Below are 18,470 nucleotides of genomic sequence, written 5' to 3' on the forward strand. Positions count from 1 at the left end.
GCTGAAGTATAACAAAACAAGGAGCCAACTGGTCAGACCGTCGAATGCGTATTTTCGACTGCGGACGATTTCGAGTCGCTCGGAGTTAACGTTAACAGTTATTTTTAGTTAAAAATTGCATCCGATCAGTCGGGAACGCGAGTTAAAGCCCGCGACTATGTGGTGTTCAAAGACGGCCATCCGCAAGATAGGAATCTGAATCGGAATCTTAATCCGACGAATCCCAAGATTCGGCCCAAGAACTTCAGCACCAGATCGAAAATCCACACACACGCACTCCAGCACCAATACCAATATTAATACCACGGCGACATATGCACACAATCGCAGTCGGATTCGGTTTACTAACGGTAGTTCAGTGATTGCGGGAAAGGGACAGCGAGGATAACGGGAAAGCATGGCATTGCCGAAGAAAATTAAATGTTTTAAGTATTTGGTTTACAGTTATGTGGTGCTCCTAGCGGTAAGTTGCATTGGTGTGCGCCCAAACGGGGCCACAACTACATGCTTGTCAAATTACATAAGCCTACATTGTACTCATGCTCGTATGTATGTATATGTACATATGTATGCATGTTGATTGTTTGTGGGTCGTTAAGATTTCCAGATTTCCCGATTTGCATATTTGCATATTTCAAAAGACATCATTAAAACAGAAACCCAAAAGCATTGCCATCCCTTTTGTCTCGACAAATGGAGTTAATTAGTTTCCGAAAGTAAGTCAATTCTACCCATGTAGACAACACCATCGATACACACCCGCCAGTGCATTTCTACACCAGTTACATACATCGTACGCAAATAAATACATCATACATACATCGCTGGCAGGATAATGCCTTGCGTTCTGGTCCCGACTTGCGGCGACCTTGAGCTACTTAAAGCTGCGCTAAGTACATAGGCGCAAGTATACACATGCGTGCACATAGGGCTCCTCGGCATGTGACGTCAAAAGGGAGTAGACCCCATCGCCAAAGCATCCATGGTGTGCAGGGGCACACCATACACATCCCGAATACACACGGTGCAGCTGAGGCCTCGTCCAAGGACACCCAGAGTGCGGGGCCTTGAGATGAAAATCAGCAGGCAGTGATAAGAGCAGCGCCCGAAATCCTTACGCTTATCCTTATCTCTACTTCCTTGCAGCTGACTGGAGCTGCGCAGATCTTCCTGGGAACATCCCTGCTCTGGGGACACTCGGTCTACTATGGCATGGTGCAGAACAAGCTGTGGGCTCCGGCCGCGATCCTGCTTTGCCTGGGACCCGTCACCTTCATCCTCTGCTGGATGGGCTGCCAGGCCACCAATCAACGCAAGCGCTGCCTCCTGGGCATGGTAATGGTCATGTCTTACCTCCAAAAGTTCCCATTTAACCTTTATCCTTTGGAACATTCCCAGTTTGCCGCCCTTTTGGTCGCCTGCATCTGTGTTCAGTTTATCATCTGCGGCTGGTCTCTGGCCATGAGGGAGAACCTGCCCACTTCCGTGGAGATCTTCATCGACGACTCATTTGTCGAGTTCTTGGACAAGTTTTCGCGCACCAAGGTGGATAACCTACATCTGTGGAACAGGATGCAGTCGCAGGTGAGTCAAGAGCGGTGTACGGACAGACCACAAAGGGTTACAGATTTATAAGCACTAAGGTATATTGACGTAGAGATGGCTTCACAATTCATCCTCGTTTGCTTCCAATTAGTTGCAATGCTGCGGCGTGGACGGTCCTCTCGATTACCGCCGACTTTCGCTGCCCTGGTCCTGCTGCTCGCGTCCGGAGCACGCCTACGAGTCAGCATGTGATACCCACTACAAGCGCGGATGCCTGGCCGTCGTGTCGGAGCAGATCAGGAACCGGCTGCTGATCACCGCCTTCGGAGCTGCCGTCATAGCCATTTTCCAGGTGAGCTCCGACTGCACTCATGTTACTTCACCAAACTAATTAAGAACCAATCCGCATCCGCATTCGCACAGAGCCTGGGAATCTTCTGTGCTGTCCACCTGACTATTCTGTTCGGCAAGAACGACAACACCCATCCCATGAACATGAACCGGAAAAAGAAGCAGCAGCAGTTCTTGCCCCTGACCATACAGGATAAAAGGCACGACATGCCCTCGCCCATCAATCTATCCCCTTCAGCACCCGGGCAGCGGGTTTTAAAAACTGCTCTGCCCTCGGCCATGCACAAATGACAGACGATTAGCTTTTAAGGATGCAAAAATTTATGGAAACTCCAAAGAAAAAGTATAAAAAAAATGTTGTAAACTGAGATGGAATGAATATAACTGTGACCCTCAATGTTACGTTATGGTAATTTTAAACAATTTAACGTTCGAGAAAAGAAACAACATTTGAATTTGGATTAACTCTCCAGTAGTTTAATTAAAGCTTAAAAACAATTGGATCTAACTTGTTTGTGGCCACGGGTTGACAAGGGTCGAGGATTAGCCGTTGTGCGTGATATTCGGCGGCACATAGAAGGTATCAGCTGCCTTGGCCTTCTTCTTTTTGCCGAACCAGCGCTTGGGATAGTGGACCTTCTTCTTGTATATCTGGATGTCAATATCGTCCCTGTTCTCGAAGAACCACAGGTTCTGGCGCTTGGCCTCCAGTTCGCTGAGGGTCTTCTGGATGCTGGCCTTGCGCTCGTCCACACTCTGTATCTCCAGTTGGCGCTGTACCGCCGCCTCGAACTTCTTGGCCCACTCCTGATAGGACTCGCCGTAGTCGGCCATCAGCTTGGGCTCAAACTTCTGAACACTGGCTTTGACGCTGTTCTCCAGCAGCGATTGAATGACATTCGATTTGGTACTCTTCTCCAGGGCTTCCTGCAGGGACTTCAGCAAATCTTCGGATCCCTCCAGCTTTAGGCTTTCAACTATGCTCTGGGCGGCCGATAGAGTCTCCTTGTGCAGCGCAGCTGGGTTCGAGGTCAGAAAGCTGGAGGCCTCAGGCACTTGTCTGGAAATGACATAGCCAAGTAGGGCAACGTTCTGCTTCAGTTCTTTCAAGGACCCTTCGCCGGAGCCTAATCGAACCATGGCTCGACCCAGTTTCTTCTCTTCGGTGTTTTCGCTGGCGTCGTCGGGATAATTGCGAATGAACTTCACACGAACTTTTTCCTGGTAAATGCAGGTATTATTAGTGAAATTGGTAAAATGCCAAAAAGAACAAAGGAATAGGAGTTTACAAGTGAATATAGATTCCAGCTGGTTAGCTGATAACTCTATATTAAACTTGTTTTCATAACTATTAATACTGGATTCGGATTAGCTTACCACTTCAGCATTTTTGGCAGGAGGTTGAACTTGAGAGGACTCGAAGGGCTTGAAGTCCTTGGCGAAGGACCAGAAGGACTGGAGGGCCAGGGACTCCAGTAATTCATTATTGCATAAGTTTCTGTCCACGAGAATGGTGGCCAGTTGCGCCGATTCCACCGCGTGGCCATTGTGCAGCAGAATATCCAACAGGAAGCAGCCGGAGAACTGGTCCACAAAGAGGCCGTACTGGATGGGATTACGGAGCACCGATATCGCCTCCTGGGGATTGGTGGAGTCCAGCAATTGCTTGACCAAAACACTGGGAAGCAGCGGCACCAAACTGGCCTCCTTCTGTTTCCTGCAAGCGTTATCCTATGAGTAGGGACACCACCTTCCCTGTAGTCACACCCACCTGAGCTTGAGCAGCCGATCCACCAGGTCCATGGGCCGGTTATCCGGATTGACAAACAGATCCAAATCCACACTCGTTACGGCATGACTGCTGCTTGTGGCGAATTTTGCCGGTCCCTCGTGCGCCACCTTGTTGAATTCCGCCGAGAAGTAGGACACCAGTCTCCTGGGTGGCAGTGCGCAGGAAATCCTCGATCGCAGCATCGTCAGTGATTAAGTTTAATTCATAAAGTGTTATAACCAGCCGATTAACAAATAACATGCAGCTGGCCAGAAGAGCAACAAAATCCCTAGCGCGTTCGCGTATTAATACCGCAGATGCCGGTATTTTTGTTTTCGAACGCATTGAGGGTACTTCAACTGCTTTCCTTGGGAACGATGGAATTGAAAAAGTCCTTGGAGAATTGAAATAAAAAGAATTTGTATTGAAAATTGAAATAAAAAAATCAAAGTGTCGAATTTCTATGCGAGTGTAAAAAAACTGTTCAGAAATGGAAGAGTACGTTTAAGGTATGGTTAAAACGTAGAAAATATTTGTATTTTAAGATTCAAAAGGTATATTTAGAATCTGTGTATACTTTTCACTTATAAAATATAGAAAAGTTTTAAAAGAACAACGATTTCAAAGTTAATTCAAATCATACGGATTGTTAAAAGTGGGAAATCACTTATAAATGGCAAGCTGGAGAAACGAAAGTGGTAATTTCTGAGGTAGATATACGTAGGCACATACGATTTCAATAAACTGCAATTGAATTTGATCTTGTTAATTATATCTGAGAGGTTTTCGAGGGGTATTCAATCTTTGCGGTGGGCATGGCACAACAATTGCTATATTGAGCGAACCGAATCGCCACCATCAACTGATTACTCGCTTTAATGCCGATCCAATCCACTTTCCACCCGATAATTGGATGACAATTTACCCTGCAGGGCGTGAGGTTCGCTACTTGTAGCTGGTGACCCTTCAACCCCCAGCAAAGTCCTTGTTTTCCTTCCCACAGGCTTAGCCGGCTGAGCCCTCGGAAGGGTGCTGCTAAGCCAGTTGTCCCAGAGGATGTGACTTCGGGTCCAGGGGTAAACAAGCAGGGTGTTACACAGATCTTATTTATTTAACGCAATTCGCTCCAAGTAGTCGGTATAAATAATATCAAAATAACTGCATTCATCAAAAGTATACTAATATTTACATAGATATTAGTGGATTCTAGATTTGATCATATAAGCATTTCATTTGACGGGCATGGCCATTCTGGGGTCCCTTGAGCGATGGGCCCAGGTATTTCGATCCTGCCGCAGGATTCTTCCGGCCATCCATTTTGCTGGACTTGTCCTTCATTATGTAAATGGCATGCCTCTCCTGCTTGCGGAACTTTGCTCTTCTGTTCTGGAACCACACCTGAAATGCAGGCAATTGGTTTTGTAAAGTTGATTACTTTTTTGTATCCTTGAACCTGGTTTCGAGAATTTTAAACCTAGAAAGGTTAGTGAAAGAAAGGACCCCATAGCTACTATATACATAAGTACCTCCCAAATATCTTTCTGAACAAATTCAATGGTTATATTATACTACAGATTGTAATGTGAAAGATACATATCCTATAACTACTCATCTACTTAACCACCCATTCATTGGTCTTCCTCACCTGAACTCGGGCTTCCGTCAAGTGCAGTTTGGATGCGATCTCTTCCCTGGTGTAGATGTCTGGGTAGTGGGTTTCCAGGAAGATCTTCTCCAGCTCGTTCAGCTGGTTGGACGTGAAAGTGGTACGAATCCGCCTCTGTTTTGATTTGTCGGTCAGGCTCAAGCCGTCGTCTCCAAAGGACTTCAAATGGAAGTCTATGGCAAGGTGAAAGGCACCAAGAGGGTTCGAGATTACAGGGTTATAGTCCAGACTGGTTCGATGGAGGTGCACTGGATGGGACAATGGCTACTGAACTTACCCGTGTTGTAGGAGCCAATGTTGTGGGTGGCCGGGTAAAATTCGGAGACTGTGGTGATTTTGGAAAAGAGCAAGCTCGACTCCTGGTTGAGGGAGCCGCGGATCGCAGACTCGTTGGCGCACAGCTTGTAGCTGGAGTCGATCATGAGGTTGTAGTGATTCATGTGATTGGCCACGGACAGCCCTCCATTGGCGCTATTGCTATAGAACTCGGAGTTGGCGGTGTACAAACAATCCTTGTCGAAGTTGGCCTTGTTGAGCAGTGAAAATTCCATCGCATCTGCAGGTAAATTCACACACGGCACTCGATTGAAATTTTACAGCCCGCTAATGAGTCATTCGGCCATAAAACACATAGTTATAGTAGCTCCGCGGCAGCACACACTTTTTAACTGCCCTTGAATAAATAAGCTTCGATTACGATTGTATCAACTACAGGACATTCACGTTGGCCGAACAAGGATGCTGCACTTGTCTCGGGAGAACGGGACGGAAAATTTCATTCGTTTCCGCGTTTGGAGGCGGTGCTAACGAGCTCCACTCGACATAAGGGTGGAAATGCTATTTTCGGCGCGTGTCGTGCACTGCGCCAAAGTGCTATGCACTCCCTCAATTTACTTGTTAAAAGTGCCCGAAGAATGGAGTTACTTTTGTCAGTTTCATTGGTTGCGTAGCTGATTCTTGGCTCTGGTTTCATCGTCTCTCAGGAGTCCTGTTTTCACAGGATTTTTACTCGAATTCAAAAGACTTTCTTACCCACTTCTTACAGAACTTTTTTTCAAGTGCACCAATTTTCACAGGCCTCAAAAAGCAACACTCAGAAGATTAAATTGGCTTATCGGGCAACCATGAAGCCGGAATGTCCTTCCTGTGCGATTAAGAAAAATGGGTCTTTGCAATAGCACAAAAACTATATGAAAAAGAATCCTTGATTTCGAGTAATGAACGTGATAGTAACTCTGTAAGGATACACAATCGTTGCAACTAAACTGTGTATTTTATGCGAATTTAAAATCTGAAAAGGAAAGGGTATCTGGCAGTCTGCCTGCACGAGTAGAGCGCCTCCGCAACTTGATAAAACAAATGGTGTTGTACCGAACACAATGAATAACAGACACCTTACTATCTTTCTTGTTTATAATATTGGGCTGATTGAAACATTGTTTAAAGGCGCTGCCAGGATACAACCCCTGTTTTCGGAAACAATTATTTGCTCTGCGGATTATTTCGATTAGTTAATTCCTGTTAATCAGAGACTTGCCTAATTTTTATTTACTCTACGCTGAACTCGTTTTTCGGACACCCTAATGCTGAATTGCGAATAGGAAGGCTGCTACCCTGTGTTGTTAATCATGTTGCTCTAATCTTTTAAAACAATACTTAATAAAACAATTTCCGCATACAACTTGATGCACTTGGCTGTATATTACATACAAGGTATAAGTTTAGAATAGAGAAATGTGCCCCTTTGCAGTTGAAAAATGGTCTTAGTAGCTCTTGTGGATTTTCTTTGCACATTTGCATGGTAGAGTGAAGCCTTTTCTTTTCTTAGCCAACGAGTTGGAACGAGTAAGTCTTTAGAAAAATAACTTGATAGATGCACATACTCAAACTTACACTCGTGCAAAAGGAAACTCTACTTCGTAATAACCATTACTTAAATTGCAAGCCTATGTAAATCATAATCATAATAATAAGCCACTACGAGTTTTTCTTGTACTCTTGTATTCCAAATAAAGATCATCATTTGGGGTTTACCCATCGAAATAATAAGAATATGATGATTTATTTCTAATGTAACTATGTAAGTGACTATTCTAATTATATAAAAATAACAATATTAAGCACAGAACAGGAACAACTGCTGATTACAAGTGCGTAGCTCATTCCACGTCAAGTACTAACCACAGGTAGGAGGTGATCGACCTGAACGGAACCCAGCTGGAATGTGTGTTTAACTCGATCGCAAACCCACCCCAAAGATCCTGTAAAACTACAAATTAGTCGGCTTATACCATATTATACAAGTATATAATCTAAAAATGGGAAGCAACTTTAAGTTGATTTCAAACCACAAGAAAACGAGCCTTGGTTTGGTGCGAGTTGTGGGTGCAGCTGAGCCTAGAACAACATAGATCTTATAAGTATCATTCTGAAGGCAACTGACATTTGTTTGGGAAAAGTAGAGAAAAAAGGGTTTATCATAGGTGTGTTGTATTTACACACTGGCTTCGTGTGGCGAAGGCCTTTTCTTTTGCTAATCAGCGAGATGGAACGAGTAGCTAAGTCTTTACAAAACCTCAAGCAAAGCGCAAATGGATCTACTTAAGCGCATGAGAAACTGAACGTGTAATACCCTAACATAAAATGTTTTAAAATTAGTATTAAACAAGCATTCCAGAGCAACATTATTAAAGATTTCAGTTCCATAGAAGTACAGGAATGTTAATGATCCCTATTGCTATGGCGACAGCATATCATTAAGGCCGAACGTTACAACAGCCCCTAACTCGGCCGAGAAGAAAAGGTCCTTAAGGACTGGGTGCGACACCCCCCATCCGCAGTGGCACGTTCTTTAACGGTCTCGAAACTGGCCCTTGACTATCCCTAGTCGTAGGAGTGGGCCTCACCTGGGCCGCCAACTGGTTTTCGAGTAGGCAACAACGGCTGCTAGGAGCAGCGGAGAGTATCGAAGCGGAAAGGTTCTCCAACCCCCACACATGCTGGGCCATGGCGATTTGGTGGTGGTGCCTGGCCAGCTGCGGAGCGATCTCCCCACACATGTCCATGCGCTAATGTGCTCCGAGAGTCGTACCCAAGTCAAGTAGTCAAGTGGCACGGGCTACGACTATGGCTATGGCTATTGCTATGGGAGAAGGAGGATCGTGTGCCGGAGAGGAAGTGCCGGCATTATCTCGGCTAAATTCGAATTCGTTTGGTTACGCTGCGTGGTTTTGGCCAAGAGCGCTCGTTTCTCGGTTTTCTGTTTTCAGTTTTCGGTTCTCTGGTGGCCAAGAGCATTTAGTTGCTATAGTCGTACCATGCCGAGCAGACCGCTGAGTTAGGATCGGTTGAGAAGTCTGGCATACGAGGAAGTGGAAGTGTAGATAGTGACTGTTATGGATACCCTGCTTATTGCCATTCTGGCCATCGGACTACTCCACAGAGGTACTACCACATCCTGTGGCGATACAGCCAGTGTTCCACACGCGAAACGACATTTTTAAATTAAGAAATGAAATCATTCAGAAGGCGCATATAAACGAATATACGAATGTGGCGAGTGTACATCGGCGCAAACCTTGAGAAAAATAATGACAAATCGGATACCTATAAATACGAACGTATATCCATCCCCATTCGGTTTTGAGTTAACATGTGCTGAAACGGAATATAAACAACTGGCCACCGTGAACTTGGAATATCCTTTAAGTTGTGTATAAAAACGGGCTCAAGGATCTTAAGTGAATTGGCTCGCGTTCGAAAAATTTGAAAATTATATCAAAGTGAAAAAAGTGCAAGTGATTTTGAAGTCCAAGCAAAAGATCTTAGGAAACCAAAAGTTTCCAGCGATACGAGCTCAATAAAATGGGACAGAGTTTTCAGAATTTTGGCACACATGACAAAGCACCGAGTGAAAAATGTTCAATTTTCTAGCTTTTTGTTTGTTATTAGTGTCTATTTTTAAACGAAACAGGCATCCGCTCATCGCGTTTTCGCTTTTCGTAAATATACGCCATTCGCCAAATTATATAGATTTGTATACAAGCGCTGAAAAATGTGTTTTGGATTTGCCAGTAGTGGTAGATTCCAAGTAATGTGTTCTGTAATTTCAATACCTCGTCTTGCCAAAAGCTTTTAGTTTCTGAATTCCACGTTCTAATGGGTGATATTCGCTCTCGTTCAGATGTGCTATGCTATCCGACAAGGGATGAGTCCGAGGACAAGATTATAGTGCTCCAAAACGAGGAGATGGAGCCCACGATCCTGGACTGCGACTACGAGGTCGAGGAGAACCCGAAGTTCATCACCGTTAAGTGGTACAGAGACGACAAGTCCATATATCAGTGGATCTTTGGAACACCTCCATATGCCATCGTGAGTGCGCCAAGCGATGTGATGGGTTTCAGATGCTAACCGCTTTCCTTGATAGCCCGAGTTCAAGAACGAGGTCGACAGCACCTACGAGAGCTCCACGGAGCCGAGCAAGCAGTACAGCTCGCTGGCGCTCATCAACCCCACGATCAGCACCACCGGCGACTACAAGTGCGTGGTGCAGACCCCGCAGCATACCTTCTCCAGCCACCAGCGGGTTCAGGTGATCGATCTGAGGAACTACACCCTGGAGCTGTCCCACAAGACGATCCACAACGAGACGCAGCTGAACTGCACCGTGACGAACGTGTATCCCCGACCCACCATCACGATCATGTAAGAATGAGCGCCTATCTTGGTCCAGCCTTGTTTACTCATCCCACCATCTTACAGATCCAACGACATGGACGTGGTGAAGCGGGAGCCCATGGTGTACGAGGACGAGGAGGGTTACTTCGATGGCAGCGCGGTTGTGGCCGCCTACGACACCGACGATGATCCCGACGCCTACCAGTGTGTGGTGTCCTTTGAGGGATACGGGAAGAACTTGACCACCGTGGCCACATCCACGTCGGCGGGGGTGGGCCACCTGGACTTTAGCCTGTGGCTGTTTTGTTTTCTGTACTACCTGCTATCGAAGCTGAAGGTCTTAATCTAAATAAAAACGTTGTTATTTATTGTTACTAAATTTATGTTTATTGAATTCTGTTTGCCATTCAACTACCTTTTCTATGCCCCTTTGGCTTAGTTAACCATTTTGTAAATAAATACGAATACTTCACAAAACCAACTACGTTAGTTAACTCTTAAGGTTGCTCTGGAAATGGATGCCATCCGGCGGGGCTTCTAGATTTTAAATCTACAACTGCCCTTGTCGGCTTATAGCTATTACATTTTGTAAATTAACTCGGTTTGAACTCGATTTAAACTCCATGCGAACAAATGAAAAAATGGGCTGCATTTCGGAAATGTTGAATAATTCTGTTTATTGATATGTAGGGCTGGAGTCCAGCAGCAGATTGGAACAGCCGTTCAGATAGGCCTTGTGCAGCTTGTTGGCGAACTCCTTATCGTTCTGGATAAGGTACGTGAAGGCCTGGACGAACTGCGTCGAGTTAAGCAGAGGCTGCTGTGGCTCCGGATTGCCGTTGTTGGGCGCGTCGAACATGGTGGGCGGCATGAGGGCCGGCCCGGGCTTGTCGCCAGCCAGCAGTCTTCGTAAGCACTTGCCGGCATCGTCGTTGGCCATCAGAGCCGACGAGGAAGGCGCACCTGTCGGAGATTGAGCCGTGGTGTAGCTCTTACCTATCTTCAGGTCGCTTAGTAGCTGGATGTTCAGCTGCTGGGTCTTCTGGAAGGGCGACAGCCGGCTCTCTTGGTTGTCCCTGCCCGCCGGGGGCAACAGATCCTCGCCAGGCGTGGCTGCCCGCTGCTGTTTCTCCAGCTGGTCCACGGAGAGTGGCTGGACGCGGTGGAACAACGACTCTGCCGTGGCCTGCTTGGCCGATTCGAAGAACTTCAACACATTGCCGGCCGTTACGTTCTCCGCCGACGGCGTCTTCGGCTGCCCGCCGCTCACCTGGGCATTGTAGTCCTTCTGGGCCTTGGTCAGCATGTTGAATATGCTGGCCGGCTGGTTGCTGTCCTGCTTTGGCTGCTGGGGCGCGTGGGTGGCGTTTCGCTGGACCTGGCCATTTGTTCCCTGATCCTTCGACTTGAGCAGTCCGTTCACCAAGCCGCTGATGCGGTCGCACTCCTCGCTGTTGTAGAACCAGAAGCCCCGGATGCGGGAACGCTCATTGCGGTAAAGCAGGAACGGCGGCTGCGACTGCAGCTCCAGGCTGCCGGTGATGGGCTCCACGAAGGACGTCGTGTTCAGTCGGTTGTTGATGAAGATGCTGTGAAAGGGCTCCGCGTTGCGGTGGTATATGAAGAAGGCTCCCTCCACATCAGTCTTTTCCCACTCGTTCTGCGCCGAGTTGAACGTGTAGAAGGCGACGTGCGAGGACGAGTCCACGATCTCCTTGGCGTACGGGTCGATCTTCTTGATGGCCGCCAGGTTCATTCGCGTGATGCTCTCGTCGGCCATTGTAAATTGTATGTAATCTTCGGCTTTGGCTGTGCTATTGCGAATTGCAATTATTTGTGAATTTAACGGAGCTCTGGTCACACTGCTGCTTTGATGTTTTCCTGTGTTTGGCAGCGATTGTCCTGTGGTCACACCGAGCGATTATATACACATCCTTATATCGATTAATGTTTTCTTGTATATTTCGAAGTATATTAAATAATGCCAATCTAAATGCATAAGGCTGGGTTCCGTCAATTACCAGCACATTGTTCATTTTGAATTAATGTATATTTGCTGTGGTATAACTTCTCAATTATGTATCGTAAAACGGTATTCCCATTTCGATATATCGATATTTAAGGCCAGCTCTAGAAACTGGCGGGAATCCATTGCATTGCAATTTATGTTTATTTGAACACAGCTTTTCCATCAAAATGCAAAAGTCTATAACGTAAATTCACTTTTTTCCTAAAGCTAAGCTATTGTCAATATAACAATATCTCATTTCAGCTCCTTCTTCAAGAAAAAATCCGATGCAAACGACAGCCCCTCGCCACCCAAAAAAGTTCCAAAGTAGACTGTGCCGCTGTTTTTGTGTTTCATTACTAAATTCCGCAACAAATTATAGGATCGATGCGAAGACTGAACTCCCAGATGAACCCCTCATCAAGAGCGAGAGTGCCTCCCCGGAAACTAAGGCCAAGGTAGAACCTATGTCCGTGGATGCTGAGGAGAAGACAAGTCCAGTGAAGAATGTTAAAAAGGAGCCAAAGGATGTCGAGGACAAAACCACGGACAAGAAGGTCACAACCATAGGGCTCAACTCCACCTCCGCTACTAAGGAGGATATGGAAAACTATGATCCATCCGCCGATTCCTATCATCCGCTCAAAAATGCCTATTGGAAGGACAAAAAGGTGTAAGTAGTGCAGGATTTTCTGCCTCCAATGCGAATATTTCAACGGACACCCTTTACAGCACTCCCTACTTGGCACTGGCCCGCACATTTCAAGTAATCGAGGAGACCAAAGGCCGGCTTAAGATGATCGACACGCTGAGCAACTTTTTCTGTTCGGTGATGCTGGTTAGCCCGGATGATCTGGTGCCCAGCGTGTACCTCAGCATCAACCAACTGGCGCCCGCCTACGAGGGACTGGAGCTGGGCGTGGCCGAGACCACCTTGATGAAGGCCATTTGCAAGGCCACGGGGCGAAACTTGGCTCACATTAAATCGCAGACGCACCTAATCGGGGATCTGGGCATTGTGGCCGAGCAGTCACGCGTTTCGCAGCGCATGATGTTCCAACCAGCGCCCTTGAATGTGAGGGATGTGTTCCGAAAGCTGCGGGAAATAGCTAAGATATCCGGCCAGTCGAAGATGGACCTGGTGTACAATATGTTTGTGGCCTGTCGATCGTCTGAGGCTCGCTTCTTCATTCGATCTTTGATTGGCAAGCTAAGAATTGGCATTGCCGAGCAGAGTCTGCTTACAGCTCTGGCCGTTGGGCTGGTCAAGAAGAACCACATCGGTGACTGCAAGGCTAGCAAGGTGCCAGAAGTCTATAAGGATGAAATAGCGGAGACCACTTTGCTGCTAAAAACTGCTTACTGGTAAGAACTAATCAAGATTTAGCTAATAGTTCAGATGCTAACCAACTTTTGCAGCCAATGTCCCAACTACGACATCATTATTCCGGCCATTCTAAAGTACGATATAAAGGAGCTGCAGGAACGCTGCCCCATGCACCCCGGCATGCCGCTGAGACCCATGCTCGCCCAGCCCACCAAGGGGGTCCATGAGGTGTTTGAGAGATTCGGCGGCATGCAAATCACCTGCGAGTGGAAGTACGATGGAGAGCGGGCCCAAATCCACCGCAACGAAAAGGGGGAGATTAGCATATTCTCGCGCAACTCCGAGAACAACACGGCAAAGTATCCGGATCTGATTGCCAGGAGCGCTGGCCTGCTCAAGGGCGACATAAAGTCCTACATCATAGACAGCGAAATTGTGGCCTGGGATGTCGAGCGAAAGCAGATTCTGCCCTTCCAGGTTCTCAGCACGCGCAAACGAAAAAACGTTGATATCGAAGAAATCAAGGTTCAAGTCTGTGTCTACATTTTCGATCTCCTGTACATCAATGGCACCGCTCTGGTGACCAAAAACCTGTCAGAGCGTCGCAAGCTCCTGTTAGAGCATTTCCAAGAGGTCGAGGGCGAGTGGAAGTTCGCCACTGCTCTGGACACCAATGACATAGACGAAGTGCAGCAGTTCCTAGAGGAATCTATCAAAGGTTTTCCCTGCCCATCTACCTAAAAATTGTTTACTAAAGGTTTATTTCAATAGGAAATTGCGAGGGTCTCATGGTGAAGACTTTGGATGAGGAGGCCACCTATGAGATTGCCAAGCGATCCCGGAATTGGCTCAAATTGAAGAAGGACTACCTATCCAATGTGGGCGACTCACTGGATCTAGTGGTCATTGGTGGCTACAAAGGCAAGGGCCGGCGAACTGGAACCTATGGAGGTTTCCTGCTGGCCTGCTATGACACTGAGAACGAGGAGTATCAGAGCATATGCAAAATTGGAACAGGCTTCACCGATGAGGATCTGCAAACGCACTCCGAGTTCTTGGGCAAGCATGTGACCAGCACCGCCAAATCCTACTACAGATACGACCCCAGCTTGGAGCCCGATCACTGGTTTGAACCGGTCCAGGTGTGGGAAGTTAAATGTGCGGATCTGTCGCTCAGCCCGATCCACCGAGCAGCCATAGGCATTGTGGATGGAGAGCGCGGCATTTCCTTGAGATTCCCTCGGTTCATTCGGATACGCGACGACAAGAACAGCGAAAATGCAACGGACGCCAATCAGGTGGCCCACATGTACCAGTCACAGGATCAGGTTAAAAATAATCAAAAGTCGAGCACACAGATGGAGATGGAGGACGAGTTCTACTGACCAGTCTCCTTCATCCACGTGTACACGATTTATTTAACAATAAAGTCTGTTATCGCTATTTGACACTGTTGCCGCTCTCTGAGGATTTGGACAAGCGTCGAGTCTCGAGCTCACACTCCTTGACCTCCTTGGGCTTTGATTTGTTGCGCCGGTTGGAGCGCTTGTTCTTTTTGGAAGTCTTCTCCTCCACCACGGAAGCCTCTCCATCCGAACCATCCTTGCCGCCTGCACTGTGAGGCAGCTCATCTGATGCACGAATGCGGGCTTTGGGCTGGTAAATGGCAATCGAGGGTCGATCCTGTAAAAAGCGAATGGGTTAGTAAAATTTCGAAGGGGATTTTGTAAAACCAACTTTATTGCGAATGCGCCGCTCCTCTGAAGCTCGAAATTGTGCAGCCTTGATGGCTTCCTCTGCAGTTTCGTGGGAGGACACTGCCGGCTGTGTTTCTACGCTGGATCCCTTTTCCTTGTGACCTCTGGCAGTCTGTGTAAAGGCCTTGGGAGCTTCTGGAATCTCGGTGTTTTCAGTCCCAGCCTTTTCTCTGGCGGCCTCCGCCGCCTTAGAAGTAGATGGCAAGTCCGAAGTGTCGCATGGCTCTGGCTTGTTCTCTTTCTTCAAGATAACAATGTCCATGGACTTCGAATTCTTGTTCTGCTTGCCGCTGGTTGGCTTGCCTTTGTCCTGCTTGTCCTGCCTGTCCTGCTTGCCCTGGCCATCATCCTTTTTCTTATCCCGCTTGGCAAGCTTACGCTGTTCGTGCTCCTCCCGTCGCCTCTGATCGCGCTCAGTTCGTCGTTTGGAGCGCGAGGTCTTGGCATCATTGGCTTGGGATCCAGACGACTGCGGATCTTTGCCATCCTTTTTGGCGTTATTGCCGGCTGGCTTCTTAGTGTCTGCTCCAACGCCTTCGGCCTCCTTCAGCTTGTTGGCGTCCGACTGCTCTGCCAGTCGCAACTGCTTCTGCTCCTCGCGCTGCTTCCGCTTCTCTTCGTTCCGTTTGCGGGCCTCCTCCCGGCGCTTCTCCTTCTTGTTGGCCAGGTACTGCAGGAGGGGTGTAGACTTGACCTTCTCGTCTGTTCGCCGGTCGAAGTTGAAGTCGATCTTGACGTCGCCCATGCGGCTCGCCTCCTCGCGCTCTTCGGCCAGCCGCTTGATGAACTCCTGGTAGTGGGGCTCGTCCTCGATGGTGTTCACCTTGCTGTCGTCGTTTCTGGCCTTGTTCTTAAGAAAGCACTGAAAGGGAGCATACTCCACGATGGCCATGTACTCGACACCCTTGTTGTCCACGAAGACGTAGCCGTCGAAGCGGTCCCGGAACTGCAGCACCTCGGTTATGTCCTTGGAGGACATGTCGATGTAGGCGCGACAGGTGGCCTCGTGGCCCAGCGACCAGTCCGCCTTGCAGTAGTAGTAGGAGTCGTTCTCCGGCAGAGGACCCACCTGATCCAGGAAGTCCGCCTCCGTCATGGTCGGCGGCAAATGCCGCATCACAATCTGAAAAGGTTGCATTAGCTTGGGCGGCTCGTGGGATCTATGCATTTTGGACATTACCTTGACGATCTGGCTGGTCTTATCCTTCTTGTCCTTGCGCCGGTTTCCCCTCTGCTTTTCCTTAGGCTTTTCCTCGGCCAGAGCTTCAGCCATTTTTTATTTCTATTTATCCACAAAAATCAAAACAAACCCGAAAAGCCAACAAATGCAAACATGATGTGGGACCGATAGAGATGACACTTTCGACTCGAACTAGTAAAAATTCTCAAGCTCATGAATTATGCCTTTACCCTTTATACCCAGTATAAAAATAGAGAATATCAAAGATTTAAGTGCATATTTAGTTCGGTGAACATTGGGAAATGTAAAATCTGCAAAAGCTCTGCCATTTTGAGCATTTGCAATCAGACCGAATAACTAGAACTGGAACTAGTTCTTTGTGAACCACTTCGGAAGAGCGCTTTTTTTGACCGGCACACTGCTACCTGCTTAACTTTTAAACAGATTCGATAGATTTAGGCACCTTTAATGCCAGAATTGGTTGAATACAACAAAATCAGGCAAGGTAATGCGTAAATAGACTTCCTAGAGCTTGACACATGAGTCAGTTGCATCGCTTTCAGGAATCTGAGCATTACAAAACGATGGTGCCTGTAGATCCACCAGTGGGATCCTCCCTCAAGTGCATCGTCTGCGTCTCGAATGAGGGAAGGATTTGGACGGAAGTAATACAAGGTTTCACGAAAGACTCGGATGACCTGGAAAAGAACCTAATCTACCTTCAGACGCTTCTGGAGAAAGCACACGTGAGGCCCAAAGTGATTTGCAGAGGATGCAAAATGCAGCGATACTGCAGCGTGTCGCATCTTGTGGCAGATCGTCCAGAGCACCAGCCACTCTGCCAGGTGCTGGGGGATCTGCAGAAGTCCATGAAGATCGATCACCCGTTGAAGCTGCTCGGCCGGATCACCAATCGCAGGAAGCTTCAGCTCGTTATTTCGCAGCTAATGATGGTCCTGCTGGTCAAGTTGGGCAGACCACTGCATCAGCGGGAGAGTCAACTAATCGGCAACCCAGCCGTATGCGATGTGTGCTTCAGCACTGGAGCTCTCGAGGACTGTGAAGGCTGTGCCGGAGTGGCCTACTGCTCCGGGGCGCACCACCGTCTAGTCAGGGGCTATCACACCCCACAGGATTGCCAGACTCTGGCTCTGATTGCAACTCCGTTTCGTCAATTGAACTGTCTAGTGAATATCAGGGACTTCCACCGCAGCTGCCCTCTTAAGGAGTCGCATCTAATTAGAGCATTCACCGAAGCCACAAACATGAAGGTTAGCGACACACCCTGGACCGATCTGGAATCGTACCAGCTATTCGCGACCTGTTCCTCCTTCAGCGGCATCGCAAGTCTGTGTCTGGCCTTGTCGCACATTTCCTGGGTCCCAGATCCGGATAAAGCTGTCATAGTTTACGTGGCGGGCGCCACTGAGGACACCTTGCGCTATTTCCAGGACATGCACTTGCGTTTTCTGTTCCTGCAGTACCCAAGCATTCGTAACTTGGAGATACACTTCATTGGAAGAACCCTTGGGCACATCGGACCAGTAGATATCAGCTTCAGCGACAAGAACTTTGAGCAAACCGTGGTGAAGCACTTTTACCCTTTGTCGTTTTCACAATACTCTAGCATTTTTAACGTGGATCCCACCTTGCTCCTTATCCTGCAACCCGATTTCTTCGGCGCTGGTGAAGTAACCCAGAGAATTGCAAGCTTGGTGCAAAAGAAGGTTCCAGTTGAACTCGAATGGACGGGTTGCTTGTCCAGTATTATTCGATCCTTTGGGATTCCCATTTGCTATACCTCGATCTCAAGGGCTCAGGCAATGTCCGATTGCGCAGCCATCAACCTGTCCGCCAAGAAGAACAACATTGCCATCGAGCGAGCCTACAATATATTGGACAATCCCTATCGCGAAATATTGCCACTGCACAATCCTGCTCCCGAAGATACCGAAAAGATTGTGTACGCCAATAACTACCTACAGGTTATGTTCACCAGAAACAAAAATCACTAATCACTACCAAAGACTATGTAAGGCTTAGCTTAGTTCACAGAATACCTTTGACTATATTGACCTATGATATTAAGCAGGTGCTCGTCACATGTAACCTGATTACTGCTACATGTATAGAACTATATGAAGTACCAACTAACCAATGCTGTAGAATAACTACAATAAGTTAA

The 18,470-nt window shown here is 47.5% G+C and overlaps 8 protein-coding genes across 8 annotated transcripts; 4 read left to right on the forward strand and 4 right to left on the reverse strand.

Moving 5' to 3' along the window:
- Nucleotides 1–24: 24 nt before the first annotated feature.
- LOC120445920 (leukocyte surface antigen CD53) lies at nt 25–2,394 on the forward strand. The gene is made up of 5 exons (XM_039626577.2): nt 25–463; nt 1,147–1,335; nt 1,399–1,584; nt 1,697–1,897; nt 1,969–2,394. The coding sequence occupies exons 1-5, from the start codon at nt 398–400 to the stop codon at nt 2,185–2,187; spliced, it is 861 nt and encodes a 286-aa protein (XP_039482511.1). The 5' UTR covers nt 25–397; the 3' UTR covers nt 2,188–2,394.
- On the reverse strand, nt 2,352–4,003 carry LOC120445919. Its single transcript, XM_039626576.2, has 3 exons — nt 3,668–4,003; nt 3,274–3,613; nt 2,352–3,117 (listed from the first exon to the last, which is right to left on the reverse strand). The coding sequence occupies exons 1-3, from the start codon at nt 3,868–3,870 to the stop codon at nt 2,440–2,442; spliced, it is 1,221 nt and encodes a 406-aa protein (XP_039482510.1). The 5' UTR covers nt 3,871–4,003; the 3' UTR covers nt 2,352–2,439.
- Nucleotides 4,004–4,873: 870 nt separating this feature from the next.
- On the reverse strand, nt 4,874–5,884 carry LOC120446085 (homeobox protein ceh-17). The gene is made up of 3 exons (XM_039626873.1): nt 5,611–5,884; nt 5,313–5,506; nt 4,874–5,065 (listed from the first exon to the last, which is right to left on the reverse strand). The coding sequence occupies exons 1-3, from the start codon at nt 5,882–5,884 to the stop codon at nt 4,874–4,876; spliced, it is 660 nt and encodes a 219-aa protein (XP_039482807.1).
- A 2,737-nt stretch (nt 5,885–8,621) lies between these two features.
- Nucleotides 8,622–10,494, forward strand: LOC120446094. The gene is made up of 4 exons (XM_039626888.1): nt 8,622–8,777; nt 9,517–9,707; nt 9,763–10,040; nt 10,098–10,494. The coding sequence occupies exons 1-4, from the start codon at nt 8,729–8,731 to the stop codon at nt 10,360–10,362; spliced, it is 783 nt and encodes a 260-aa protein (XP_039482822.1). The 5' UTR covers nt 8,622–8,728; the 3' UTR covers nt 10,363–10,494.
- A 170-nt stretch (nt 10,495–10,664) lies between these two features.
- LOC120446093 (mRNA-decapping enzyme 1B) lies at nt 10,665–11,892 on the reverse strand. Its single transcript, XM_039626886.2, has one exon. It carries the CDS (start codon nt 11,791–11,793, stop codon nt 10,690–10,692), a length of 1,104 nt encoding a protein of 367 aa, XP_039482820.1. The 5' UTR covers nt 11,794–11,892; the 3' UTR covers nt 10,665–10,689.
- A 234-nt stretch (nt 11,893–12,126) lies between these two features.
- Nucleotides 12,127–14,791, forward strand: LOC120444796 (DNA ligase 1). Its single transcript, XM_039624744.1, has 6 exons — nt 12,127–12,226; nt 12,286–12,348; nt 12,404–12,694; nt 12,754–13,386; nt 13,441–14,066; nt 14,120–14,791. The coding sequence occupies exons 1-6, from the start codon at nt 12,210–12,212 to the stop codon at nt 14,731–14,733; spliced, it is 2,244 nt and encodes a 747-aa protein (XP_039480678.1). The 5' UTR covers nt 12,127–12,209; the 3' UTR covers nt 14,734–14,791.
- LOC120444797 (regulator of nonsense transcripts 3B) lies at nt 14,685–16,460 on the reverse strand. Its single transcript, XM_039624745.2, has 3 exons — nt 16,286–16,460; nt 15,086–16,228; nt 14,685–15,031 (listed from the first exon to the last, which is right to left on the reverse strand). Exons 1-3 carry the CDS (start codon nt 16,376–16,378, stop codon nt 14,789–14,791), a joined length of 1,479 nt encoding a protein of 492 aa, XP_039480679.1. The 5' UTR covers nt 16,379–16,460; the 3' UTR covers nt 14,685–14,788.
- Nucleotides 16,461–16,634: 174 nt separating this feature from the next.
- On the forward strand, nt 16,635–18,347 carry LOC120444798. Its single transcript, XM_039624746.2, has 2 exons — nt 16,635–16,790; nt 16,849–18,347. The coding sequence occupies exon 2, from the start codon at nt 16,870–16,872 to the stop codon at nt 18,298–18,300; it is 1,431 nt and encodes a 476-aa protein (XP_039480680.1). The 5' UTR covers nt 16,635–16,790; nt 16,849–16,869; the 3' UTR covers nt 18,301–18,347.
- The last annotated feature ends 123 nt before the right edge of the window (nt 18,348–18,470 follow it).

The sequence above is a fragment of the Drosophila santomea genome, chromosome 2R (assembly GCF_016746245.2).
Source record: "Drosophila santomea strain STO CAGO 1482 chromosome 2R, Prin_Dsan_1.1, whole genome shotgun sequence".
Taxonomy (NCBI): Eukaryota; Metazoa; Arthropoda; class Insecta; order Diptera; family Drosophilidae; genus Drosophila; species Drosophila santomea.